Source organism: Neolamprologus multifasciatus, chromosome 9 (genome assembly GCF_963576455.1).
Source record: "Neolamprologus multifasciatus chromosome 9, fNeoMul1.2, whole genome shotgun sequence".
NCBI classification, from domain to species: domain Eukaryota; kingdom Metazoa; phylum Chordata; class Actinopteri; order Cichliformes; family Cichlidae; genus Neolamprologus; species Neolamprologus multifasciatus.
In genome coordinates, this window is record NC_140447.1 from 667,687 (window position 1) to 687,432 (window position 19,746).

Sequence of the window (19,746 nt, forward strand, 5' to 3'; positions counted from 1 at the left end):
AGCATCGCTGCTGCATCTCCGACGCTGCACCATCCGTCACACAGCCATGGAAAATGCTACCATCCACATCCCGCATTCAGCAGTTCTGAACTGGCATATGTTGTTGCAGCGGTTGTGTTAGTGTTCTGGTGTGCTGCTGTGTCTTCTGATCTTTTCTGTTAAATCTGCCTTTGTGTTGTCTGACAACCTGACCTTCTGTAAGAAATCAGGCTAGACTGAATTTTACGATGATGGAAAAGACATATCACTGCTGTCCCACAGACACACACAGGACCATCTTTTACTTTAAACTGTGATGTAACTGTTTTAATTACCTGACAAAGGCCAATAAATGTAGTCAAAACAACAGAACCCAGAATGATGTAAAACTGAACGCATACTGACCCCAACCAAGCTTGACTTTTGACTTCGACAAAAGCACAGACGAGCAGTCAAACACAACAAAAAAACACCTTGTGTGTTCTTGTGTCAGTGGGACTGCAGGCTAAGGTATATATGTTAACTTAATGGTGTACTACAGGCCATGTTGGTGAGTAATGCAAAATTAATGTAGCGAGTAGACAAATGATGTGATGCATGACTTTTTTGAATGAGTACACAAACACTGCTCCCAAAACAACAGTAGGTGTTCCTGTTCTTACACATGTGCTGCCTCTCAGGCACACACATTTACCCAAAGAGCTCATCTCAGTGAAACTCAGAAGTGAAACGCCCTCTCGTTTGTCCTCGCACTGACGCTGATGAAAAGAGAACATAAATTGTGTTGAGGCGAAACTGTCACTGCTTTCAGGAAAATGAGCCACTGCCTGCTCGTTATGTCTTTACACGACTGGGAAAAACATCCGTAACATAAAATGGATCGTGATCTCATCGTTATGTAAAGAGCTGTTGCACTAAAACGCTGGCTACAGAGGGCATTTTCTAACTGACCTTTTTATAATTATGGAGCTCGCTGTCAGTATTTTCAGTTTTCCTAATAGAAGAAGAACCTTTAAAAATCGAAATGTTGAATGCACATGGCAGTTTCTTTTTCTGAGCGAGATACTGAATCTCTGACTTACTCCGTCCATCCTCACTTATCAGTTCAGAAAGCTGGTACATACATGTGGATTCAGAAAAAGGAGGCCTCAGATGAATGTGTAGTGTGAGCTAGAAAGGAAATGGTGAATGAGTGACTGGTTACTGTGCTTTTTCAGTCTTTTCCACATGGGAGGAGAGTGTGTGTCTTCCAGTTTTTACATCAAAAAAAACGCTGTCCACGTGTCCCTGTGTGTCTAAACATCCTGATGATTCAGCCTCAGTGCCACATTCCCTTATTTCGTTTCATCCTCGAGTCCTTGCAGACGTCACTTCTTGTCGCCGTTTTTAAATATTTGTTCGTAGGACGGTGGAGGATGGTTGCAGTACGACGGAGGTGGCGGATAGGAACTCATCATCATGTGGGTGGAGCCAGGCTGTGGCGGGTACGGCGGGTGTGTCATGGTAACCCCTGGGTCGCCTCCTGCCAATCCATTCACCCCGAAGCCATGCATGCTCCCTGGCTGCTGGGAAACTGCAGGAAAAGAGAAAAGAAATGCTTTTCCTTTAAAATCTCAAGTTTAAAAATAGGCTGTTACGACAGCATTTGATTCATTCTGGTATTCATATGTTAAATATTCAAAACCTTTTACACATTTACTATAAACAGTAGAGCTCTACCATCAAAGAACACAGTGCATCTATCTATGCCCCATAATCATGATAAGAAAGTGACTTTTTTCTTTTGAAATTCTTGAAAATTTGTTAAAAATCAAAACTAAAATATAACAGGTACAAATTAGAGATGGACCGATCCGATATTACGTATCGGTATCGGTCCGATACTGACCCAAATTACTGGATCGGATATCGGCGAGAAATAAAAAATGTAATCCGATCCATTAAATATCAAAAAAGCACCTCACAAAACTTGCTACGCGGGGTAACTCGGCTCATAACCGTAGCACGTAGCAGCAGTGTGCATCACGTGATAGAGCGGCTGTGTGTATTTGTAGCCTTGCTAGCAAACCAGCATTTCATCTATGAGGACGTTTTCCCAGAGAGAAGTAAAGCAAGTGTGTAAGTTCATCTCTGAATGTTTGTAAATCATTCCCACGTTAAGCTTAACAACCATACCTGGAGCGACTGCCTCTCTCTCTCTCTCTCTCTCTCCTGCTGCTACTTCAATCATGAAACTGATTAGTGATCAGCTGATCGGCTTTTCTGTCGCGAGTCCGTCTCTCTTCTTAGTTTTTGGCCCACTTCTCACCAGAAAGAGGAAACCAGCGGCTGAACAACAGCAGCACGTTTAAGCTTGATAAGCTGTTGTTAGAATTTATTTAATATTACTTTCTACACCAGGATCTTTTTCTACGCAGCTGACGGCTGGTAATTGTGCAGGGGCGGATCTAGCAAAGTTTAGCCAGGGGGGCCGATAGGGCATGAACAGGGAAAAGGGGGCACAAAGACATACTTTTCTTTCTTATTCTCATTTAAAATGTCTAGTTTTTAATAAATAATTATCTGACTCTTACACCCAAAGTTTTAATCTTGTGTAAAATATATAGAAGTCCATTACTGTATATAGTAACTGTTAAGTCTAATATACCCTAGTAAGCTATAGTACTTTTTCCTTTGGGGAGATACCATCTGTGCAGTCTGCAATTCTGTTGAAGAAAGATGTTGAATCTATTTAATTATTCTTGAAAAATAATTTATTTTTGTGCATTTTCCCCCTGCATCAAATTAAATTTGATTACATCGATTAAGCATCATGAGGTGGAGGGTGGTTCCCTTTTTTTTTTTTTTTTTGCTGGGAGTTTGCAACCCTATTAGTTAGGTTGCTTAAAATTTCTTCTAAGTACTCTTTAAAATACCAGAATAGGGAGGATGGAGCAGGTTTTTACTTTATTAGATTGATCAGTGTTGCTGAACTATGACATATTTTGGACGCAGTGTATTTTTTACATACAGGTATAACAGAATAGCTTTAGTGTTGTTATTTATTTAAACTTGAGTATAAACTTATACAAAATGCAGCAAGATATTAAAAAAAACGTTTTGTTGATTAAAAAACACACTATATCGGATTCATATCGGTATCGGCAGATATCCAAATTTATGATATTGGTATCGGTATCGGACATAAAAAAGTGGTATCGTGCCATCTCTAGTACAAATACATAAACTGGTCTCATGTTTATAGTAAAAATCTTCAGTGTTATTGTTATTCCTAAAACTCTCTGATAATCAGTAAGGATAGACTGCCAGTACCTCTGAATACCACTTTATTACTCACTGAGCAGAAATCCTCTCCATCGATCGTTTCTTCACTACCACAGTTACATCACTGATTCCTTATTTATCTTTCTGCCTTCAACCCAAAGCCTTAAACAAACAGGGTGTCAGAGAAGATTAGAACAAACAGGCTGAGATGCTGACTTTACTTTGGAGTTCATCAGAGAGAAAAACGAGTAAAAACGTCCTCCTCCGGGTCACCTTTTCAGAGAGTTTGACGCTGTGCTATTATTGGAATGTTCCACTTAAGTTTCTGCTTGACTTGACTAAAATTCCATCCATGTAAAATTATGACCAGAGTTTTAACAGCTGCTCTGCTCTCACCCAAAGTCTCATGTCTGAGCTAAAGGATGCTGGGAGGACATAATGTTGAGCATAATGAACAGAGTTAGAAAAGTTTAGGGGACATAAATGGGACACGCCAGGGTTTGTTTCTGCAGTGATTTCATGGAGTGTTTCAGGAGAAATCTCCTTTCGATCACAGCATGATCTCTTAGAGATAGGGTGAGGAGTTCGGCCATCCGGGAGGGGCTCAGAGTAGAGCCGCTGCACCTCCACATCAAAAGGGGCCAGTTGAGGTGATTTGGGGATCTGACAAGGATGCCTCCATGGCGCCTCCTAGGTGAGGTGTTCCAGGCATGTGCCACCGGGAGGAGGCCCCGGAGCAGACCCAGGACACGCTGGAGAGATTATCTCTCTCAGCTGGCCTGGGAACGCCTTGGTGTTCCCCCGGACAAGCTGGAGGAGGTGGCTGGGGAGAGGGAGGTCCGGACTTCTCTGCTTAGGCTGCTGCCCCCTCGACCCGGTCCCGGATAAGCGGAAGAAGATGGACGCGATTGATCTTCTTTTGATGTAAAGGAGACCAAAAAGATGTGTAGAGATGGGTAAGAGGCCAGCTAGCATGCATCCAGCAAGCCAGCAAGTATCTATCCTTGAACAGCATGCCGATGTGGTGAAGGAGTGAGTACAAGTACCTGGACGCCCACTGGAAGACCAGCGCAGACTGCATACAAGAAGGAGATCAGCAGACTCTATTTGCTAAGGAAGCTGAGGTACTTCAACATGTGCAGTAAAATGTTGGAGATTTTCTATCAGTCTGTTTGTGGCTGTCGTGTCTAGCATCACAGCTGGCAGCACCCAGAGACTGAATGAACCAATCAGGAAGGATGATTCGCTATAAACAGTGGTGAGGAGGGCAAAACTGTTAGCTTGGACAATCTTGACCACCTACGGCACGTTTTCTAACAGAGTGATTCTGAGATCAGAAACGTTCCTCCACTGTGCAGCACATCAGTGTTAACATTTCATTTCTACTTTACTTTGTTGATTTTTAAAATATTTCACATACAAATAAATTTCTCTATATCTTGTTATTATTTTATTAATAATGACAATAATAATAATAACATACTGTGTGATGTCTGTCTGAATAGCTTTTAAAAAAGAAACCATGTTTGTGCCTGTTTGTCTCTTATGCAAACATTCAGTTCTTAGGGTGCCTGTCATATCCACTTCCCTCTAGGGCTGCCACGATTAGTTGACTAGTCACGATTACGTCGACTATCAAAATCGTCGACGACTGATTTAATAGTCGTAGTAGGATTTAAGAGTGTAATAACGGACTGAAACAGAAGATGGCAGCACTGCATGTACAAGGATGTCAGCTGCCTTTAAACCCCGAAGAAGAAGAAGTAGCTCTGTCCCAGAATTCATAGCGCGGCCCAGCTCAGTTTCCAACAATGGTGGCAGCTAGTTAGTTTTAATATTACTCTTATTATTCTTTCTGGGTCACAAAATAAACGTTTAACATATTTTCAGGCGAGAATGTAGCTGTGTAAACCTCAAATATCTGCTCAGTTTATCAAGACACCACATATTTTCAAAAGCGCTCCGACGTTTTCAGAGACGTCTGTTAGCCACTAGCTCGATAGCTAGCCGGGGGCTAGGCTCACTAGAGCCGTGTGAACACCGGACTCCCGGCAAATCGTTTTCAAACCCTTTCGCTACTCGGGTTAAACATGATATATAAGTCACTTCGATAACTTAAAAATGTTATTGTTTGGCTTTTTTTTTAGTATTTTATTTGTTCCTGAGTAAATTGGTTTGGCTGAGATTAAAGTTATATTTTTTACACAGCTGAATAAATGTCAAGAAGACAGTTGATTATCAGAAGTGTGAGATGCTCGAGAATTTACTCTGGTGTCCTGTTATATTTTAGATAACAAGGAGTTTATTAAACTTCACCGAAACAATCTGCAAATTTCATTAAAATTTAATAAACTATCATCTTGTCTTTATTTTTAGTTAGCACATACCTTAAACACTTAAAGCTATAAGCTAATGATAGTTATATAAGAGCAGATGCATGCTGGTGCAATAAGCTGTATGTTTTACGTCCAGATTAGTCGACTAATTGCAAAAATAATTGGTGACTAGTCGACTATCAAAATAATAGTTTGTGGTAGCCCTACTTCCCTCATATCGGACTATAAAGTATACATCGGCAGTCCAGGTGGCCTTTATCTACAATGGCCTTTAGAGCTCATAGAGTAATACAGTTACATGTTAGCATAAGTACATGTTAGTCACACCACCGCTTTCATAAACAGAGCCACACGGCTGCCAAACTTTAATAAAAGAAACATATGCAGAATGTTTGAGTTAAGTGTGCTGGTCCTCAAAACGTGGGCCTTGTACTTTGGAGTACGTTTGATGCAACCATGTCTTCTTCTTCTGACTTCACTTTCTTACACTGTTCAACTCAACGGTTTTCCATGGTAAACACAAATCTCACACCGTTTTAATTTTTCTTTTTATTTAATATGAAGTTTTACTGCATCTTAGTTTGTCACTCTTGTCTGTGCACCTGTCACAGCCTACTGTACCTGGTGTGGTAACAGGGTGCCTAGTGAAGGAGACATTGAAGGCTGCCTCGTCTCTCAAAGGAGACGGGTACATCCTTCTGCGAATGAAGAAGCCTGCACCACAGCAGAACAACACCCCCATCATCAGCAGCACCCTGAGAAGAAAACAAAACATATCACTGTAAATACAGGAGTTCTGGCTAAAATCAGCATGATGACATTATGTGGCAAACTATCCAGCTAGCATGTCAACACTGACATGACTTTGCTACCAAAAAATGTTAATAAGCATGAAAGTTACATTTGCTGTTTCTAAAAGACATCTCTGATGTTATGAATATGTTGTCGGTCATCTTTCCATTTATTCACTTTCTGCTGCTTGTCCGAGTTCGGGTTGGAGGCTGGAGTCTGAGTAGACAAACCCAGACTCCCTTCACCCCACCCACCTCTTGCAGCTCATCCGGGGGGGACATCGAGTTGTTTACTGTCGTGATTTAGCTGATCGTGGCGATTAGGACCCACGAGCAGACTCACAGACTCCCACAGGCAGACAAGATTAAGCAGGAGACAAGTCCTTTAATAAAGGCTGATGCAGGGATACAAAATAACTCCGAAATACAAAGGAAACAATAACTTCACTAACAGAAATCTATAATGAAAAAACAAACAAACAATAGAGACACAACAATAGAGCAAATAGATATCCGGAAGCTAGGAGACACAGAATGTTTAAATAACCACTAAAGGTCCAAAATCATAGAGGCACAAGGAAAAAAGACCCAAGTCCGTGACAGCTTCCTAGGTTGGCCTTGAGGTCTACTCTCTTAACAACACCCCAGACATCCCATACTCCCTCAGCACCACAGGATAGTCCACAAAACACAGGCAGACTGGTTAGGAAAACTCCCTCAAATATCCTTGAGCTGGTACAGTCCTGACTCCTACATTCAACTAACTCATGGACTCTCCTCTCCTGTATCCTGGCACAGACCAGGGAGGCTGAGAAGTGTGACTCCCCCTATAGATAGAGCACACCTTCCATCCCCCCTTCTAATAAGGGGGGGCACCAGCCCAGTCTGCCAAACCAGAGGTGCTGAGACTTGTCAGCCAAAATAAAGCCACAACTACCAAAGCCTCAAGGAACTAAGGGAGAACCACCTCCCCCCCGGGGAGTCTGCCACCAAGCAGTTTTTAACTACATTAGTGACCTCACCCCCAGTGACAGGCAAGTCATCCCCCTCATCCCCAGTCTCTGCTTCCATTACAGAAGGTATGGAAGTGGGATTAAGGAGATCCTCAAAGTGGACTCCACACCCGACAGAGTGATCCGGAAAGTGCGGCTGGTCCTTTTTCTGTTTGCTTTGTTGTTGCTGGGCCTCCCAACTCTGTTACTTATGTTCGTTCTTTATAAGTAATCACACTTTCATGAATAAAAGTTTGTTGAACCAGAACAGCATTTTGGCATCTTGTGTGTTAGGTTCTTTCGAGCCATGAATTTAGGAACTGTAACTATTATCACTGTGGACATTAAGGGGGTCATAATGTAAACAATTATCATGTTGTATTTAATAAGAAAACACCATAAATTTGTCAGTGAAACTGAGGAAACTGATCCTATGAACTAAGAGCTGTTTTATAATAGCCAGAATTTTTTAGCCACTGGAAAAAAATCTAGTTAAGTCTCTTAACATCCACCAATCACTTAGGGGTAGAGTTAACAGATGGAAGTCTAAACAGCTTGCCAGCAATCAGGTGGATGTTAAGAAGTCAAATTTCAGAACGGGAAGCTATTTTTATCTTTTATTTAAAAAATGATTTTTTTCTCTTAAAAAGTTTTTAGCGAGACCTTTGATCTTTTCTCATTTCCAAAAACCCTGGAGCTAAACATCTTTGCAAAGCAGTTGCTGCAACATTATGCTAACAGAATAGCCACTGAAATGGCTGCTGAATGAGACCAGCATACAGTATATTTGTACACATAAGTGGTGTTTATATGTGCAAAAGTTAAAAACAGACTTTCTCTAACAGTGATGAGTACCTGCTGAATTTTGCTTGATAATTAAATAACTACACAGTCTACTGTAGTCTGTAAATGACACAAACCCGGTGTGAAGTTCTACCCACTATGCTCAATAAAAGCAGAGGACACAATATGATGCTAAAAACAAATTACAGCCTCTTGTTTTGCCTGTAATTCAGTCAGCCCTATGTCGAATGTGTGCGCCAGAAGTCACCACTGAAAGAAAGCTCAGTCCACATATGCTGCACATTCAGTGTAACCACAGGGTAAAGCTCTTTAATGTAGCTACACCTGCTAAACAAAATGGTAAAAATGTGCACAAGTTTATGATTGTGTTATTTGTTTGTTTGGTCTTTGCTCGTTTTCACAGCTGTGCACACATAGTGAACCCAACACACAGTAACTCACCAGAAGTACCATAGTCTTTGGATGGACAGGGCTCGCACACAGCAGCGAGTCCCACAGCAGTCCTCGTAGGAACGGCATCTGCAGCAAGCCACACGGCAATGAGTCAGCAACAGCATGGAGCAGTTAGCCTCTGTTATTGTTTTACTGTTTAGCTACTTGGGAGCAGTGAAGTTTCTGTTGAGGTGCAGGCGTCACAGAGAGAAAATACTGGGAGATGATAGAAGATATACAGTGTTTGAGCCATTTTCTTTCAGACCACAAACAAACCTTTAACCAGTGTGCCTGGCACTAGGCCAAGACTACTGAACAACAGTGAGAGTACAACTGTATTATTGTTTAAGAACATTATCCCATTCCTTTTTTTCTGCACCTGCAAGCTGCTTTGCAACCCACCTCTTTCTTTCTTGCTGTATCTGACCTCAGATATATATCTGCTGTCATCTGTTCCAGGATTTTACTGCAGCTCTCCCAGACTCTGGCTTTCCATGGAAGGGTGAGAAGAAGAAGTCTACATTTCATTTACTGTCTGTCTCTCTTCCACAGCATGTCTTTATCCTGTCTTCCTTCTCTCGCCCCAACCGGTCGCAGCAGATGGCCCCGCCCCTCCCTGAGCCTGGTTCTGCCGGAGGTTTCTTCCTGTTAAAAGGGAGTTTTTCCTTCCAACTGTCGCCAAAGTGCTTGCTCATAGGGGGTCATATGATTGTTGGGTTTTTCTCTGTATCTATGAAGCACCTTGAGGCAACTTTTGTTGTGATTTGGCACTATATAAATAAAATTGAATTGAATTGAATTGACGGCCTCGGTAGAGGGTAGAACCATGCTATCAAATATAAATTACTACAGATGGAAATATCATTCTTAATTTATTATTAACTTCCAGTCAATTTTTTTTATATAGCAACAGATTACTACAACAGTTGCCTCAACCGTTAGGTAAAGACCTGACAATAATACAGAGAATGCCCCAACAATCCAAGGACCTCCTATGAGCAAGAACTTGGTGACTTTAACAGGAAGAAGAGATCGCTCCGATACAGCACGTTTCAGTATTTTGGCGTCATGAACAACAACTCGAGTTATAAGATAAATACGATTTAGCCATCTCACATTCTTTCTTCTCAACAGGTGAGGGAGTCGATAGTTTTCAGTCTGACACTGGTGGAGCCCGTCAGCAAAAAAGAAAAGTCTCCTCTTACAGACAGATTTCACCTCTTTGAAATCAATTATTTATTCAGACTTAGAAGCCAAGCAGTTGCTTTCGAGGGTAAAAGCTCTGCAAGTACAGAAGGAAGTTGATGATGGATGGAATGTCTTCCTTTTTATAGTAATGGTTTTGTGTTGAACTTGTGTGTTTGAGCTTATTGTCTCCAGTAATTAGGACATCAGAACAACTCCAGAGAAAAAACATCTCTGCCAGATATTTTAGTTGTTCAACTGCAAGACAGTTAAACACAGTTTTTACCTCAGTGTACTACAGAGCTGAGGAAAAACTGTCCTTCCACACACAGTAAATTCCATTAGTCTGTATGTACAGTAACATACTTCTTTTTAATTGCAGTACAGAGAGTCTCGCTACAGTTCCCTGACATTTCCACTATAATTTGCAATACACCCAGGTGTATTTTTGCCATTTCTGCTTGGTAAACAAAATTTAAAGAAGTTTCCCTTTAACTGACAACAGCAGCCTGGGAACAGTCAGGACAGAGGCCAACTGTGATTGACCAGCCTGAGAAGAGCAGCAGGAAACTGGAATTAATGCAGCTGGAAAAAAAGAAAAAAAAAGTTGTCTGCAGTTCGTATGTGTGTGTGTGCGATAGATGACTATGGACAAACCAGCATGACTTCTCATGCTGGGATCTCCCATTCCTAGCCCTTCTAGCATTTCAGCGCTAGAGCTGGGAGGCTAATCAATGTCTGCAGATGCTGCAAAGCACGCAGCGAGCAGTGTTTGCATCACACCAGATAAAGTTGATGCCAGTTTCTGTCACACTCCTTGTGTGTAGGTAGCATAATATTAGCATAATATTTCTTAATGTAAATATGTAAGAAAAATTGTGTATGTTTCTGTTCTGTGTCCTGTTTGTTTGTATATTTGTCTTTTTGGCTGCTGTTACAACCAAATTTCCCCCTTGTGGGACAATTAAAGGATTATTCTATTCTTCTATTCTATTTATACTCTCTATGCACTGGCACAAAACATTTTACCTAAAAAAGGGTTTTAGCATCACTACGTACAAAAATACTGATTCCATCACATCAAAATATTCTAATTATTATTATTATTGTTGACACGTCAGTTATCATTCTGTTAAGGTTTGAGGGATATTACAGTTTCCACAAAGATTTAAGAGGTGCGAACAGGAAGCATAACATTAGGATCAAATCTGTAGGCCAGAGCCGGTCTAAGAGAGGCAGTTCATTTACAATTAATCCCACTGTATAGAAATTAGTGGCTGTTAAACGATGACAGTACATCATTAAACATAATAAGATAGCATTCAATGAGCAGAAATTAATGGGGTGAACAGCCCAGGTAATAAATGATTGCAAAACTGCAGCGAGGTGCTCAGGCTGCATGCACAGCCGCTGCAGCCGTTACTGCTTCTCTGCTGAATAGTCCAATCGCTTGGATTTCCACAGTTTTTAGAACATCAGCAAGAACTAGTCACCACATGCCACGCCTCTGCCTCATGCGTCTCCATGCACGCCATGACTTGTGATGTAAAAGTGGAGTTTTCGTTTTGAAGTCCTAATTGTCAAATATTCTCCCAAAGTCATTTTCATTTTTTATTATAAAAGCAGTAATGCATGAGAAACTCATTTTAGGGCAACACATTTAATCTACTAACATGTTTTATTCTCATTCTTTTACAAACATCTCAGACCTACAAAACGTTTACACATGAAAAGGATGGTTAGTGACCACAGTGGACATCCAAGGGTTTAAAAACTTACATGAAGTAGATAGGGTATCCACCTTCGAAATACCAGCAGTACTTTTTCGCCTCTACACACTGTAAAAGAGAAAAAGGTGATGATTAAAAACTTGCAACTCTTTCCAACTCACAAAATGAAGCTCAGTTAGCAGCAGCAGCTCTTGCTGGGTTCTCAATTTTTCAAATGGTCTTAAACGTTTGATCGGGAGTGTATTATGTGTGGTGTCGAGCAGGGGGGTAATTAATGTTGCCTGAGCAGTACAAAGAAGTTTGTAGCTGGGACATTCCAGCCAATAGCTGACAAATGAGGGCTTAGTAACATAAAAAATAAAAGGTAATAAAATGATTTATAATAAACTCCATTTACTGTAAAATGGGTTCTAGTGTACAGATTCACTGACTGGTGACACTCTCATGCTAGGGTAAAGTTTCTTACCCCTAGAAAAGATCCAGTGTGTTCATGGACTCATTTCCTGCTCTTCCCATGAGAATAAAACCATTTTAAATTGCACTGGAAAGAGAGAGCCTCGGAGGGTTTTAAAAATATCTTTAGCCTTTGCGTATCACTTCCAAAGAAAACCTCAAATAGAGTCCAGGAAACTGCTTCTCGAAAACAGCTTAAGTCCACAAGAAAGTCACTCAGTGTGTACACGTTGTGGATGAAAGATGCAGAGACATTTTCACTGTGACTAAAAGCCTGAAACACGGGCGCCAGCTTGGCTCACTGGGAGGGGCGGGTGGCAACGTACCGTATGGCTGAGATCGGTCGGACCTGTTAAAAGGGATTTTTTCCTTCCCACTGTCGCCAAAATGCTTGCTCATAGGATGATTGTTTTTGTCTGTATTCTCTGTTTCATTGTATGGTTCTTACCTTACAATATAAAGCACCTTGAGGCAATTGTTGTTGTGATTTGGTGTTATATAAATAAAACTCTTATCTCACATTCATCTAGACAACATAAGCCTTTATGACTCAGTAAGCAATGTCAGTCACCTCTGGCATGAGGGATATGAGTGTGAAATAACAGAACTATTCCACTGTTATATCCTGTACATTGGAAGAAACAGGAGAAAACTACAGTACAATTTCTGACATTATCAATCTGAAAGTGTATTTAAGATATTGCTGGAAAAGGAAATGCTCAATTTCACAATTTTTAACCTTGTTACCATCTATTCACTTGTATTTGGACCTAATTCTCATCCTGTCTTCAACCCTCTGCCAGCCATGAATACAATCCAGCTCTGTTCATTGTCTTTCTCTAATTAGAGCTGGTTGGAAAAGCTGACAGTGGAGAAAAGAGTCCCTCTGTGCTCCCACAGGACAAAAATGACCATTACGCAACCAGAGGATGTGTTTTCTTGCTTTAAAAGCAGCTCAGATGGCTTCTGGATTGAGGACGCCGAGAGGGATGAATAGTTCAAATGGTTGTATGCTGCACTGAAAGCTTTTAGAAGCAGCGAAAGTGTTCGGAATGGTCAGGAAGGGAAGAGCTCTGCAACAGTCGGACATCCGAGAACACCACTTTGCTCCAACACAGAGCCATCAACCTCATTTGAATTTTGCTCACTCGGACTGTTTTGCAAAAATTTCCTAATAAGACATAAAGCAAGAAAAACTTTCTTCCAGTACTGATATGAAAATAGCCACAGAGAGCTTATGAATGTTGTTGCAATGGTCATACTTGTCTTCAGTTTTTCAACTCTTTAATTAAATCTAATATTTTGTTCCATCTCTTCTAATCCTCTATGTCCTAGGTCATGGTCCAGACCCAGACTTCTTTGTGGAACCAGACCTTTTACTAGGTTTTGATAAACCTAAATTTCTAGATTACTCTGCACAACTTTTCCTGTATTTACGGCAGTCAGTGTATATACACAGGATACTAAGTCATGCTTGTCAGCCAGCCAAAGCATTTATTCAGAGCACATGGGAAAGCAGAAAACTCCACAAGGACACGAGATACTGAAGTCCGATGAAGTCAGGGAACCAGGAAGATTAAAGCTGAGATGGTTTCCATGTGAAATGTGTTTAAAGAAAAAGAGCATTTCAAACTTCACCTTTTCCAGCACCACTTCACATTGGGGTCCACGTATCATTCACCACATGACACACTTGAGGACTTTTATTGCTTTAGTCTGTACTAAGCTCTTTGCACTCATCTCCATCATATACCCAAAACTATAAGGAGCAATCATTTCTACACTCACTAACCACTTTATTAGGTACACCAGTTGAACTGTTCCAATGCATCCAACCAATTTGGAGCAACTGAGTGATGTTATCATGTCATATAAAGTAAAATCTCAGAGGAATCTTTTTAAATCTATGCTATGAAGCCAATTCTAAAGATAAAAAGGGGGCTCCAACTAACTACTATTAAAGTGTGCCTAAAAGTGCCAGGTTAGCAAACCTGGGGTTGAATTACTTTGTTAGTTTATTGTGAACAACTAGCAACAATCAGAACATTAAGTCTAGGATCTGGTTGCAGTCCTATTACATCAATCAACAGTATTGACCCCACGGGTGTTTCCTTAACTGTGCCAGTTCAAAGTTGATATTTGCAGAACCTGGTACCACCCATTTGGTTGTTCCCAAATCCCAACAATTGCTCATACCTAACACCTGTTTAACTTCTTCTTCATGTTTATGTCAATAAAGGCCGTGAAGCCCATTAAAATCTGACCATCATACAACAATAGAGGTCACAATTAGTTTCTAAGCATTTCCTGAATATAGAAGAAAGATGAAATTACCATGTGTCACACAACTGAGTGGCAGCGCCTTCATATTGTTATTATAGCCACAGATACATCCTTTTCTGATCAACACGTGGTCTCTTTCTGATACAAACTTGGAAATTTGCCTATTGATTGAAAAACTAGATGGTGTAGAGATGCTCCAGGATAGGCAGAGATATGGACACACAAACAGAATTGTCAGTTTTTTGTTAAAGACGATGCTTATGTCGCCCCACCAAATAAAACTGAGGTATGAGTAAACACATGGCCAAAGACGTTAAGCTATGAGCCATAATGGGAATATGGAGAACTTTTGCATCCATAAACTTTTGAGTTTGGCAAGAAATTACAGTATGTTAGTTTCTACAATTATTTGTACAACTTGCAATATTGTTGATGGTTTACAAGGGCAACATGAGGAAACAGGTCCAAATACTCTACATAGACTAATATAGTCTATTTGGAGCTCGAGGTTTTCCCAGCAATCCACAAAACAAACTCAACTCAATGCATGAAGTTTTTAATCCATTAGGTAATACTGAGCTTAACTACAGGAGTATGAAAAGAAAAAAAGTGATGACCAGGCTTTTACTTATTATTACCCTGCTGCTGTAGTTCTTAAAAAGCTGATCGTCTCAGGGATGTTTTTGCTGCATCGACAGATTCCAGATGTGTGAAGAAGGCGCTGTATCTAACCAGCTGTTTACCTGATGGCACCACAGTAACAGTAATAATAATTTGAAGATCTGTGGACAGATTATTCTACTGCAAGCAAATCACAGCAATATCAATCAAAGGGTGGCAGATGAACACACAGAACTTCCACGTTACACAGTCAGTAACTACCAACCTGATGAGACAACAAATACAACAAATGTGTAATAATACTGGAAACCCATAATATATTAATTTTAATAGAAAAAACAACATTCAAAGTGAGCTTTCAGATTTAAGAATATGCCCCCAAACCCCACCCTGTTAGCATTTAACAACACAACAGCTTCTATTCTATTGCTCTATTGTCTCTGAGTATCATCCCAAAGGTTTTAAGCCAGATGAACCATACAAAATACCAACCTCTTTATAATTACCCTGAGGCCACTATCAAAAGTGATATTATTGAAAACCTCAGTCATAGGACAGAAGCTCTGTGTTTTTAATTAACTCAGCATTTGGTTTGCTGCCGTTTTAATGCCAACTTAACATTTGTGCTACACTGACACCACGGTGTAGAGGCTCGAACACTCACTTCAGAGTTAGAGGGTTCTCGGGCTGGATCACTTGGTTAGCTGAGGCCTGCCTGTGTGTACACTGAGGCTTCTCTTCCTGTCTTGGTTTCTAAACTAAATTCATTAGTGATTCTAAACTGGCAATTACTGTAATTCATTTACATAGAGAGAGCTTACTGTAAAGTCAGAAATTTGAGCTTTGCCAGACTTCAAGTACTTCCATGAAAGGGCGTGCACTGAAATAATGAATCTTTCTCCACAAATATGCAGACCAGAAGATGGAGCATGTTTAGGAAGAATGGGGTCTTTGCCCATGATGGAGTCAGCTCAGAGATGGAGGAAATGTCACATAGCCCATTGCATTGTTGGATGGTGTCCTCACATTTGGTGTCAAGAATAAAACGGGAACACAAAGTGGGAACTGGACCGAGTACTATGCAATGCCCCTCTAGAAATGTTAAGTGTAGCCATGATTTGACGATTGCTTCAATCACAATCACATTTCTGAAGACATGTTTTCCATTGTCAGTAAGTAAATGTCCTCTTGGAAACTTAAGGCAATATATGACAACTAGACAGGAAAACTGAGCAGTTAATTTGCTTGAACAAGCCTCTGATGGGTCAACTAAACAAGACCGTTTGCCACTAATCAGCTTTAATCTGACCATTTGTTAATCTTGATATAGTCAGTAAAAGGCACATTAAAATCAGTTTGGTACTGGCACTGCTATAATTCACTTCAATTTTATTTATATAGCACCAAATCAAAACAGCAGTCGCCTCCAGGTGCTTATAGTTCACCTGGTTGAACAGGCTGGGTTTGAGTCTGCCCTGGAACATATTCTGTACGTCACACCCTTCACTCTGGCCTTTCTGGGCAATCGTGGCTCAAGAGTTGGGCGTTCGTCTTGTAATCAGAAGGTTGCCGGTTCGAGCCCCGGCTTGGACAGTCTCGGTCGTTGTGTCCTTGGGCAAGACACTTCACCTGTTGCCTACTGGTGGTGGTCAGAGGGCCCGGTGGCGCCAGTGTCCGGCAGCCTCGCCTCTGTCAGTGCGCCCCAGGGTGGCTGTGGCTACAATGTAGCTGCCATCACCAGTGTGTGAATGGGTGGATGACTGAATGTGTAAAGTGCTTTGGGGTCCTTAGAGTCTAGTAAAGCGCTGTACAAATACAGGCCATTTACCATTCTATTAAAGTAAAAAAAATTAAAATGTCATAATAAAGAACCAGTTAGAACTGGTTTGACTGCCAAAGCACCACTATAATGTTAATCAACAGTCCCTGATAATGGTAAATATAATTTATTGCAGGCTTCATAGCTCATACAGAAAGTTTAAACCCCCTACAAGCACCGATCATGCAAAAAACCCTGAAGCAGAGCCTGGTTTAACTGTTGTCATCTGGTGTGCACATATCAGTAGCTACCATCCAACAGAGAGCACATGAGTGAGGCCCCACAGGCCACAATGAGAGAATTAATTAGTTTCTGCTTTAAGGACATTTTAATATGTCTTCAGGTGAATTTACACAGTGTCAAAGTGTGAGTCTCACACTGTGTGAGTCTGTGTTTTACTAGTGTTTTCAGGCCCAGCAAACAGTGAAACAGTGACTCCTCCTGACCTGCTTTCATCTAACAGAAAGCCGATAAGATAACAGGATTCATTAGTTGCTGCCTCTGTTGCAAAACAGTGCTTCAAACCCACTAAACAGTACTTTTAAGAAATATAGCTTACCACTGTCTAATATTTATTTTATAAATATTTCCCAATGCTGCCATTTCCGGTTCCCAATGTCAATCAAACACTGGCATCACTGGGAGCTAAAAACAGCCCAATTTCTTCTTCTTAATGATCCGTGCAGCCATGAAAAAGACGTTTTACTGACTTAGAAATTAGCAGGAAGTTAGCTTGCTTGTTTCCATTTTCAGGGATTTCGTAAAAACCAAAATGTTACAGCTCTGCTATCAATTTGCGCATAAGTGAAGAAAACTAAACAGCACCACTGTTTGTAGGATTATTATTACTCCCTGAAGAAGCATGTCCCAGGGTCTAAAGCGTGCTTTCTGTGAGTCAACGCTGTTATAAGTGACACTAAATATCTAAGCTGTCAGGACCCGTCCTCAAAGCGGACACTGCAGTAGCAGCACAAGGTCTGAGGGCTTGACTCCCTCTAGGCAGCCTGCTTGAATTCAAAATGAATGTGCTCACTACATCTGCTGAATGAAATAAAATAGTAATGATGAGGGTTAATATTACATGAATAGACAGGAGTGTCAGCAGTGCACGGCTGATAGAAAGAGGGAGCTACATTTAGAGGCTGTAAAATTAAACTGGAGCTCGTTTTCACCTTTTTTAAATGATCCTTATATCCCCAACAAGTGCAGAAGGGTACATCAGAGGAAAAGACCAACACTACAAAAAAGAAATGTGAATATGACTGCTGCACACTGATTCAGACTGCTGCCGTGTGTCCTACAGGCCCAGTAACCTACTGAGGAGTTATGGGGGTCTGAGCACAAAGACAAAGGATGGCAGAATCACAGGTAGCTCACCCACTCAAACAATCCGATGTGCACATGTGGGGGTAAAAGCCATATTACTGTTCCACACTGTTTATTCTGCACGAACACAATCCCACCAGCTTTGCATTTTTCCACATTTCTGATTTTGTTGCTATATCCCAGCTTAACGTTGAGCTTTTGCAGATATTCGAGCGTCTCTCGTTGTGACGTTCATGAAGTTGACAAAGAGTGCCGCACGTACAGCGGAGGTCCTTTCGCACTGAGCCGGGCATGCCGGCTTCTGTTAGGTCGGATCTGTCGGCACTAACGTATCGGAACTACATCACAGTCAGCCCCGGCACAGCAACAAGACGAAAGCCTTATAAAGGTACGGCCAGCGGCGTCACGCAGAACCCGCGCCTGCCCGTCACAGCGCTATTAATACCACAGCAACACCGGAGGACACCTCACCTCTACAAATAGCCACAATGTCAGGGCTGCATCGAGCAGTGGATGTCTCATATCTCCGTCGGTAGGAGAGTGGGAGCGAAGCTCCGCTCGTGGACAGGAGGACGCGGGGGGGATGCTCCGTTATCACTATGTCGGTTTCATCCCGCTGGCGGACACAGACAGCAGATCCGGTCGGTTTGACAGGACAGATGAAGGCAAACCGGGCGACGGTCAAACAGACCAAAAACGGAGATTAAATGGCATGATGGGAAGCTGCATTAGCCTGTGATGTTGGTTTATTCCACGCCCCTTTCCCAGCCCCCCACCCCCTACTCTGCCTTACAAACACACGCACACACAGTTTCCTCATTTCATAGGACATTACACTTCCCCGGAGAATATTAGAACAATAGCTATGACTTCATATCCAACACATGTACAGTACAGTGCAAAAGCTTCGAGTCACCTTCATTTCTTTCTAATAGATGCAGTAAAACATCCGCAAATATACATCAAACAAACAACTGTCTTGAGCAAGCTTTCTGGTGATTTCTTTAAGCAGGAACAGTTCTCCAGGCTTCTTGAAGAACAGTTCTTTGGAGCTGTCTTGTTTTCTGTTCTCTGTCGAGATGATCCCACACTTCTTACACGATGATTAGGGCAGTGCATGAATGATGGTGTTCAGTTGTGTGTCTTTCACTCCACCGGCAGTGTGTTTAGGATCACTGTCATGATGAAAAACAAAGCCTGTCTTCCAGAAGTTATTACACGGAGGATCGACATCTTCTCCTGAGCTAACTAAAGGCGTCTCACAGGGTTCTATTCTGGGATCTATTTGATTTTCAGAAAAGGGTGGGTGCGACTCCGGGTTAGGGATGTTACTGGCCCAGGTGGAGAAGTTCAAGTGGCGTTTATTAGTATGGGTTGAATGGAACATGAGATTGACAGCTGGACTGGGATGGTGTCCACGGTCATGTAAATACTGTACTGATCTGTTGTAGTGAGGAGAAAGCTGAGCATAAAAGCAAAGCTGTAAATTTACTGGTCACACTTGTACAGTGGGACAGGGTTAAAAAGACTCCGATCAGATCAGGTCCTATTCAGTTCATTTCCATCAGGATCTGATTTTGGATCCATCCACAGTGGCTTTTTTTGTCCCCCACAATCTGCATCTGTATTCAAAATTGCTAATTTTTTCAAAATTATACTGAAATACCTCACTAATAGTTGACCAACATATAGATTGCTTATTTCTTATTACATGTTTCCCTTAACTGATTA

At 41.4% G+C, this 19,746-nt stretch overlaps 1 protein-coding gene across 1 annotated transcript; it reads right to left on the bottom strand.

Moving 5' to 3' along the window:
- Window positions 1-642: 642 nt before the first annotated feature.
- vopp1b (VOPP1 WW domain binding protein b) lies at window positions 643-18,719 on the bottom strand. Its single transcript, XM_085173346.1, has 5 exons — window positions 18,487-18,719; window positions 11,563-11,621; window positions 8,608-8,685; window positions 6,201-6,334; window positions 643-1,552 (listed from the first exon to the last, which is right to left on the bottom strand). The coding sequence occupies exons 1-5, from the start codon at window positions 18,535-18,537 to the stop codon at window positions 1,347-1,349; spliced, it is 528 nt and encodes a 175-aa protein (XP_085029472.1). The 5' UTR covers window positions 18,538-18,719; the 3' UTR covers window positions 643-1,346.
- Between the last annotated feature and the right edge of the window lie 1,027 nt (window positions 18,720-19,746).

Excerpts from the sequence above, each read along its gene's own strand:
- vopp1b (XM_085173346.1), bottom strand. The coding sequence starts at position 18,537 with ATGAGACATCCACTGCTCGATGCAGCCCTGACATTGTGGCTATTTGTA. Across the intron at positions 8,686-11,562 it reads GGATACCCTATCTACTTCAT|ATGCCGTTCCTACGAGGACT; the intron begins GTAAGTTTTTAA and ends GGCTTGCTGCAG. Across the intron at positions 6,335-8,607 it reads CAAAGACTATGGTACTTCTG|GGTGCTGCTGATGATGGGGG; the intron begins GTGAGTTACTGT and ends TTTTCTTCTCAG.